Source organism: Pundamilia nyererei, unplaced genomic scaffold, assembly GCF_000239375.1.
Source record: "Pundamilia nyererei isolate P.nyererei 1_Seehausen unplaced genomic scaffold, PunNye1.0 scaffold00139, whole genome shotgun sequence".
NCBI lineage: Eukaryota > Metazoa > Chordata > Actinopteri > Cichliformes > Cichlidae > Pundamilia > Pundamilia nyererei.
The window spans coordinates 1,169,454-1,177,861 of record NW_005187540.1 but is presented as its reverse complement, the minus strand read 5'-3'; the positions used below and the strand labels follow the sequence as shown (position 1 = coordinate 1,177,861).

Here is an 8,408-nt window from a genome sequence, read left to right as displayed (position 1 = left end):
TATCATCATCAAGCTGGAGCCAAAATAAATAATGTAAACAGTGTGGTTTGTCTATGGTGGAGCCCGGATCCATCAGAGTACTCGAGGCATGGAAATAACTGTAAACGCTCACAGCAACGCCTTCAAATAGCCTTCAGGAAAACCACATCGCTGTCCCACTCTGACTGACAAACACCTTCGTTTTGGATTCACGCAAAACATCCAGACGGAAAATTAAAGCCCAGCTTTAGGGTAAAAAAAATAAGTCCAAGGAAACAGAAACAAGAAAAGTTTGAATTTTATCCCAAACTGGAAAAACAGCATAGTAAAATTCAACCATAGAAATAGTAAATACATACAAAACTCAAATGTAAATCTTTTCACGTGTTGTGATTTAACACGATGATGTAACGGCCTGCTGCAGTAAGCTTATCAGTGCATAAGAAACCAGACTCTTACAAATGAAGCTGGTGCAGACAGGAAACCAAAGAGGCAGCGAGCACAGCAAGTGAGCATGGTGCACCATTACGAACAGCATCACAGCATGAAATAAAGCTTATGAGATACGTGACGTTAATGGGACGGGAACCCCTCCACACTGTGCGACCCTCAGGGGTTCAGGCCCTGACGTACCGGACTCACTGGGAGCAGGCAGGATGTGATGTCACTGTTGTGAAGTCAGTCCCTGCAGCCTATCAAACAGGACCGTGACTCTCAGCAGCTGCAAGCGACGCCATCGTGTCCGCTGAGGCCGGGCCTGCAGGTCAGATCAGACCGCGTTACACTGTATGAGGAACTCGCAGTCTCTACCTGCAGGGTCACATGACTTCATGACCAGCTTCAGATAACGAAGAGCTGAGTGACCGCTCTTATTCAGTGTCTCAGTCAGTGGCACGTTTTACTACTGAAACCCTGTGGGCGGGGCTTGTATCCTGGACAGGTCACCCCACCTACGTCTTTGGACTGTGAGAGGAAACCCAGACAGGGAGAACATGAAGCTCCAACCGCTGCACCGCTAAGCCACCACAACCTAATTATGCTTTTTAAAGTTAGTTTATGAAGTTGTCTGAAGCTGAAAGCATTCGTACAAAAAGCTCACATGCTTTCATCAAGTTCCTACACCAACTAGAACATCCTGACGGTTCCCACAGACCAGTCGAGCAGGAACCCGTTACGATGTCACACAGTGTGTAGAGGCTCCAGGATCAGACACTAACGGGTATTTAAATGTACTACAAAGTACTGTGTAAACCTTCCACAGTTTAACATTCAGTTTGAATCCAATTAGAGGTCAGGCCTTCATTTGGTGCTCTGAGCTACTTCAGAGGAAATTTCAGACACATTCAGTGCACAGTCAGAAGCATCGCACAGTAAGGCAGTAATCTCAGGATTATCGTTACACACCGAATGGTTTTACTCGTTTGTTAACGACAGGTGGCAGAAAAGGGTCTAACTTTGAGCCTTTTTATTCTAAGAATTAAAGCGAAACCAGTTTGGGTTCTACGAAGAACACGCAGCAGAAAAACTGGAAATGTGTTTTTCCTCCAAGACGTTCACAGCAGTTTATCTGCACACCTGTAAACTGGGATTAATCGCTAAAAACAATCAAACAATAAATGGCACTTTGTTATTAAAGACCAATAAGACAAGCAGCAGCTGTCATGTGAACACTGACATGTTAGCATGAACTCCCCTCCTGTCCAATCAGATCGGCAGTGCAGCCGAAAAAAAATGGGCGTGGCATCAACAATAGTCATGCTAGGTCACGCTTGTTAGCTAGTGCTGCTATATTAACCTCTTCATTAAATTCCATTTAATAAAATGTTAACTATGTATCAGTAATGCACAGTCAACAGAAAACATAAGCATGGTTTAACCACTTTCAACAAACTCTTAATTCTGTCTCTTCAATTTGTTTTAATAATCACTTAGCTGTAAGCTAACGTCTCGGCTAACGTTGGCTACCTGCCACATTTGGCGTCTCTGTCTCGATTCGTAACGATTGTTCACGTTAAAGTTTTTAGGTTCAGAGGTGTGACTTCATTTTCCACGTAAGTTAAACTGAGCGTTGAGTCAATCAGAGATGTTTGCAGAGCTGACAGCCCAGAGATGCTGCGTGCGGTCGGAGCTAGCAGTTAGCGGGAGTGGATGTCACCGTGTGCAGATTAATAAAAGTTTTCTGTCACTGAGTGAAAGCACAGATTAAATAACTATGATCAGAACGAACGGGCTGGGAGAGGTACGCAGAGATTGTGCTTAAACAGTTGGACGATTGTAAAACGGCTAACAGTGCAGCACATTGAATATTTACAGCATCTTTTCATGGTTAGCTCGTCTGTGCTTTCACTGATGTGGCGTTGCAATGACTTCTTTTGGAAAACACACATTCTCCAAAAATGTAGCTTCCAACATATAATTATAAATCCAAACACTTTTAAATGGATGATGTTTAATATTTACTACAATATGTCTTCTTCTGTCTGTAGATACACACTTTTAATCTCTTTGGCTCATTTGAATCCATCTCAGCGCGTCTGAACGAAGTATCATTGATCATTAATCACGTGAATATTTGGATAATCTGAATGAATCCATGTCATTACATTTATTAATCTGCACAGATTTCCACACAGTTCATTTTTAATCCTGATATAATTTATACATCGCTCTCTTTTGGCATCCTCTAAAATAATCACAGATGTGCTTTTTAAATACAAAATTCAGACTGAATTTTAAATTCAAATGGCTAAAAGTTTGGTTCTTTTAAGCACCGAGGACAGCTGAACAAAAAGAGTAATTACAATAATCTGCAGTTCCTGCTGAAACGTCTCTAAACTGTTCAGTTACAGATTGAATCCACGTCAGTGACATATTACATGTTCTTCCTCCATAACACAGACGCTGTGCTTTGGCCTTTATTTCTCTTATTGTCAGTAAATCCCACAAGCAGACATCAAACACTGGAGCTTCCCACAGAACACCTCCCGACACACAAAAACATTCAGGTTTATCTCCTGTACATGTGTCTACGGGACACACGGCTCCCAGCTGTGGTCTGATTTAACGCGACACAAACTGAACCGCGTGTTTTCTGATGTATTTGTTGGGTTTTCGAGCATCTCAAGCAGAACAGCTGGAGACATTTGTCTTTAATGTAAGTGGGCGTGTCCATGAGTCAAACTGGTTCTTATATTTATCTGCAGCTTGTTTTGTAATATAAATGAATGATGACATCATTACTGACCCACATAATCAATGTGAGATTTTTTCAATCATTAAAACTTGCAACCTGTTTACATGCAGCGTCTTCAGTTTCCTTGAATCTTTAAAAATGACCCAGCTGGCTAAAACAAACTGAACCTCCAGCAGGTTAGACTCCGCCCACGGGCTTCCTGACAATCAAAGAAATAACGATTTCTGCCACGTGTCTTTACTCGCCAAAAATGACGATGTTTTGTTCTTTTGCTTTGTTGGCATGCCGACGTTTTACCTGTTTCATTTGTTAGCATGCTGCTGTTTTACAGCCCCTGAGTAAATTTTTAGCATGCTAACAACAACATTAGCATGCAACTCGTGTTTGAGTGATAAAAATATTTCAACACTAATATTTTAAAGTAGAACTGCTGTAATTTTAATGCATCTGTGGTCCAAACTGCTTCTGCAGAGCTCGAGGAAGTTTCAAAGGAGCAGACGGATGGGCGCTGTAAACCGTGAAGACACGCTCATTTATGGCACACAGCAGTGCGAGGGCGCCATCGCTTTAGAGCCCACGCCTCATTCTTAAGGACAAAGAAAGAAAACAACAGGAATGATGGGAAATGTAATAAAGGTGACAATTCCAGGTGACTGTGCTGTCGTTCATTAATGAGGATTACCGATGGTTCAAATGTGACCCAGAGCACCGTTACCATGGAAACGTGACCACAGCGGTCCGATTTAACGAGGAAGTAAAAGAATGACACTGACTGCTGTCCCGTCCAGCCGGTGCTGCGTCGGCGCTCCTCTGCAGTAAGAGTTATGATCACATCGATTTATCCAGGTGGTCGCTTGGCAGAGAAGAACCAGGACACAGCAAACTGCCAACACAGCCATCTGACTCCATCATGACGGGACGCTTTTTACATGGCTGCAGAAAAGCATGATGGGAGAAACATGCGGGGAGAGAGTGTTAGAGTCTCAGGGCAGTGGAAGTAATTGCTGTCATGTGGATCGGCCTCATATCTTTGGATGTGGCTCGAAGAAAACAGTTGGCTCACTGTTTGGAAAAAAAAAGCACTTTTAACTGATTAGCATCGTTAGCATCGTTAGCATTCCTCAGGGAAACCCTCCTCTTATCACAGGGAACTCAGCTCGAGCAGGGAGGTGCACGCTTGCATTATTTATACGATAACAATGTTTTAAATGTGGTACGCAGCCCCCTTCAGTCCAACTGTGGACAAATATGCACCAGTCAGGTGTAACATAATGACCGTGTGGCTAATGTTGTGTCGGCCCCCCTTTGGCTGCACCCATCGAGGCTGTGCTGTGGGTGGAGCCTCTGCGGATTGGACCGTTTGTGCAGCACCTCGCACTGATGCTCGTGTGACTGAGGTGGCCCGTGACCCCGTGACCCCTGCTCCTTCCTTGGAGCCCCGCAGGAGCTGCAGTGTCGCAGCTGCTCTGAGCCAAACTGTCACAAATCCTCACGCTCGTCCGATTTCCTGCCTCTAACATCGACTTTGAGCACAAAACGCTTACTAGTCCCTGAATGCACTGCAATTTAACAACATGCTTCACTTGAAACGTGCTCATAAAAAGCAGATGAGGCCATGAAGGTTTGATTCTGCAGCACGTTAAAAGGACGACACCCTCGCCCAGCGCTGGAGACGTTTAACCCAAAACCACGTGAGCAGGTAACAGGCTCAGACCAGAAGCAGGTGAAGGACAGCACCTACCAGACTGAGGCCCACAAGCCACGCTGTAAGACGTCCACAAGTTCACGGCCATCAGGAACGTCGCTATGAATCCAAACACCTGTGAACGAACACACAATGCGTTATAAACACCTTTCAAAGTAAAGCTGCTCAAGTCTACTGACGGATCGCACTCAGCTCAGAGAAGTTCAGGCAGGACCAGATTTCTGTTCTCAGGAAAGAACTTAATGTGACGTCCTGCGTGATCAGAGGGAGGACTCGGTCTGCAGGAGCCACACACAGCTGGTCTGCTGCAAAGTGACACAACGCGAGTCTCGCAGTTGTGCGCTTACGTACCGATCCGGCCACCAGCGCTGAAACTCCACGGCTATTCGCCGAGGCGATGATGGAGGCGATGAGGATGAGGATGCATCCCACAGAGTAATGGAAGAACTCCTGAAACAGCAGAGGAACAATAAACATTTCTCAGCATCTGTCAGCACCTCGTGTCCACCACAGAGGAGCTCCGAGCCTTCCTCAGAGCTCCGCTTTAGTGAAGGCTTCAAAGTCGGGTCTGCTTCTGAAACCAGGATGCAAACATTCACTCTGCCGGAGCTTCAAGTCCCGTTTCCCTCGCACGAGTTTTCATAGATTCATTAATAAATACCGCTGGACAGGAAGTGCTTTTAATTTCCAGCACGTCTCTCATCCTGCAGTCGGATGAGCTCGCTGAGAGTTCAGCACAGGAACCAGACCTGCACCGCAGCTGCTGGACTTTCAAAATAAGAGCAAGGGCCTGACCGCTGCTGAACAGATGTGCGTACAGATGTGCAGAGGATGCTGGGGGTCGGGTGACATGGAGGCAGGTGCTCTGCTGTGGAGCTTTATTAGTACTGCTTACAGCTGAGCAGACTGCATGTATGTGCAGCGTCCACATGAAGATCAGCAATCATCTCACAATGTTTAACATTTCTCTGGATTCAACAGAACAGGAAGAGGAAGTCTCGCCATGTGTGGAAGCATAAATCTGAGCCGAGCGACTAACAGCTGCAGGGTGATGTTTCGTCTCAGGCTGAGATCTCCCAGCACGTTTGGTGCTCATGAACCTTTTCAAGGTCACAAAGCTCTCAAAAGGTTAAGGAACAATTTGCAGCAGCTGATTTGTTTCATTTTGATCCAAAGTCTGAGATTTGCTCTGAAAATCACCTCTGCTCACGGCCGACTGGTCAGGAAGGTAAACGAGGGACTGCTGGTGCACTGCAAGCATCCGCACATCAGAAGCTCTCTTCCTTCCTTGAACTCCACAGAGAAGCCAGAGGAACATTTGGGTTCTTCTGGCTTCTCTGCGTTGCACAACAGCAGCTTCCTGTTACGCTACGCTGAGAATCAAACGCTCAAGTCTTCGATGCAGAAGTTTGGCTGAAATGCAGAAGCGAGACCGACACAGACGGATGGAAGCGTCGCTCCTCTTACCGTCAGCGGCCAGTTGATGCAGGGCATCCTCGTCTGCAGCCTGCACAGGTGCATGAGGAAGAAGATGAGGAAGGCTACGAGGAACCACAGCGTCACCACCTCGAAGTACTGGAAGGCCGGCCAGCTGGGCCAGCCGCGAGTGCAGAACACACACAGGAAGGCGATGAGCAGGGAGATCTGGCAAAAGGGAAATTCATTTTAATATGTGCTTCCTTTGCATTAGAGGCGAGCAGCGGTTTGAGGACGTGCATCACATGTTTTTGCATCTGCTTGTTTAAACAAGCAAAAGAGAAGAAAGCGATGCGCCGCGTTCACGGCCGACGGTTTTCAGAATGAGTTTTTATTTTCAGACAATAGATAGATAGATCATTTGGTTCTGGCAGCTTCAGCTCAGGTAAACGCTGTGTGGGCATGTGTGCAGGCTGTGGCTCTGATTGGCTCTGTGGCTCTACACTAACTTTTTGCCACTAAATGTTTTTCTTAGGCGCATCAGCACAAAAGTTAGGCGCACCCAAAGCTTTCAACCGCATCGCCTAATGCTGCAGTTTTACATGTGCACTTTTAAAGGGGAAACTGATGTCACAGACAATATTCATTTGCAAATGATTACCTAATAATCTTATGCTTGTCCTTAAAGTGCGTGGCTCTCTTTGGTAATGCTGCAGGCAACGTTAAACGTATTCGTCACATCGGCTCCTCTGACGACCTGCCTGCTGCTGAAAGGCAGTGGGGGGGGGGGCACTTGGGCATTTATTGCTCTCATTTACTGTTTGGTGGTTGTTGAAATAGTTTCTGAGCCTTAACCTGAGATTCTGACGTTTCTGGCAAAATACGTTTATATTTAAAAGTCCATTCAGGACTTAATGACTCGATATCGGATATCTATATCAGAGAGGTCCCGCCCCTGACTATCTCTGATTGGTTTAGACCACGATAGGGGCATGATGTGTGTCTGACCACACGGAGACGTTCAGAGTTGCAGAGACCTTTTTTTTTTCTTTTTAGTTGCACCATTAAAAAACTGGTGGCACTCCAGAGCCCTGCTCTGTTGCCACAGAAACTCTGATATTTAGCTCACATAAGCAGGAGTTGCTCCTGATGTGACGGCACAGCCTGAACCAACCAGGCCAAATGTGGCAGAAAGCTGTAAACATGGTTGTTCTGGGTCAAACAGCTGTTGGGTCTGAGTAATCGTTCAGCAGCCGATGTGTGTTTTTGTTTTAGTTCAAAGAATATTAGAATATTACCAAATCCTCCAGCGTCGTGGTCTCAGAGGAACACGTTTCAGACTGTTGACAGTACACGTGTTGGAGTACACGTGTTGGAGTACACATAGGAAACTGCATACAAACCACCGTGTTCAGAAATAATGAAGGAGGTGAGCTTCACTCCTGCAGGTCTGTTCTGAGACGGCGTTAAATGGTAAATGGTCTGTATTTGTACATCGCTTTACTTGGTCCTAAGGACCCCAAAGCACTTTACACAACCAGTCATCCACCCAGTCACACACACATTCACACACTGGTGATGGCAGCTACATTGTAGCCACAGCCACCCTGGGGCGCACTGACAGAGGCGAGGCTGCCGGACACTGGCGCCACCGGGCCCTCTGACCACCACCAGCAGGCAACGGGTGAAGTGTCTTGCTCAAGGACACAACGACCGAGACTGTCCAAGCCGGGGCTCGAACCGGCAACCGTCCGATTACACGACAAACTCCCAACTCTTGAGCCACGATCGCCCTTTAAAGGTTTTACACAGACTGTCAGACTCACCGGACACTTTATTAGGTACACTTGTTCAGCTGTACGCCAACACAAATATCAGCCAATCACATAGCAGTGACTCACTGAGACGACCTGTTGAAGTTCAGAATGATGGAGAAAGGCGACCTGAGTGACTCTGAACATGGTTGTTGGTCTGAGTGTGTCAGAAACCGATTTCTGAGCTGACAGGAGGGCACCAGGACCTCGAATACAGCACGATCTGGCATCCTCGTGTCAGGGTTGTTCCCACATCATCATCCTCGTGTCAGGGTTGTTCCCACATCATCATCCTCGTGTC

General features: G+C 46.3%; 1 protein-coding gene across 1 annotated transcript in view; it reads right to left on the bottom strand.

Moving 5' to 3' along the window:
* Positions 1 to 3,786: 3,786 nt before the first annotated feature.
* Positions 3,787 to 8,408, bottom strand: part of cmtm7 (CKLF-like MARVEL transmembrane domain containing 7) — a 6,111-nt gene continuing 1,489 nt past the window's right edge. Inside the window, exons 2-5 of the mRNA XM_005744164.1 lie at positions 6,345 to 6,521; positions 5,229 to 5,327; positions 4,914 to 4,992; positions 3,787 to 4,105 (exon numbers count right to left, since the gene is read on the bottom strand). Of these exons, the coding sequence (XP_005744221.1) occupies positions 4,098 to 4,105; positions 4,914 to 4,992; positions 5,229 to 5,327; positions 6,345 to 6,521 (363 nt within the window). The 3' untranslated portion in view covers positions 3,787 to 4,097. The remainder of the gene's footprint in view (positions 4,106 to 4,913; positions 4,993 to 5,228; positions 5,328 to 6,344; positions 6,522 to 8,408) is intronic.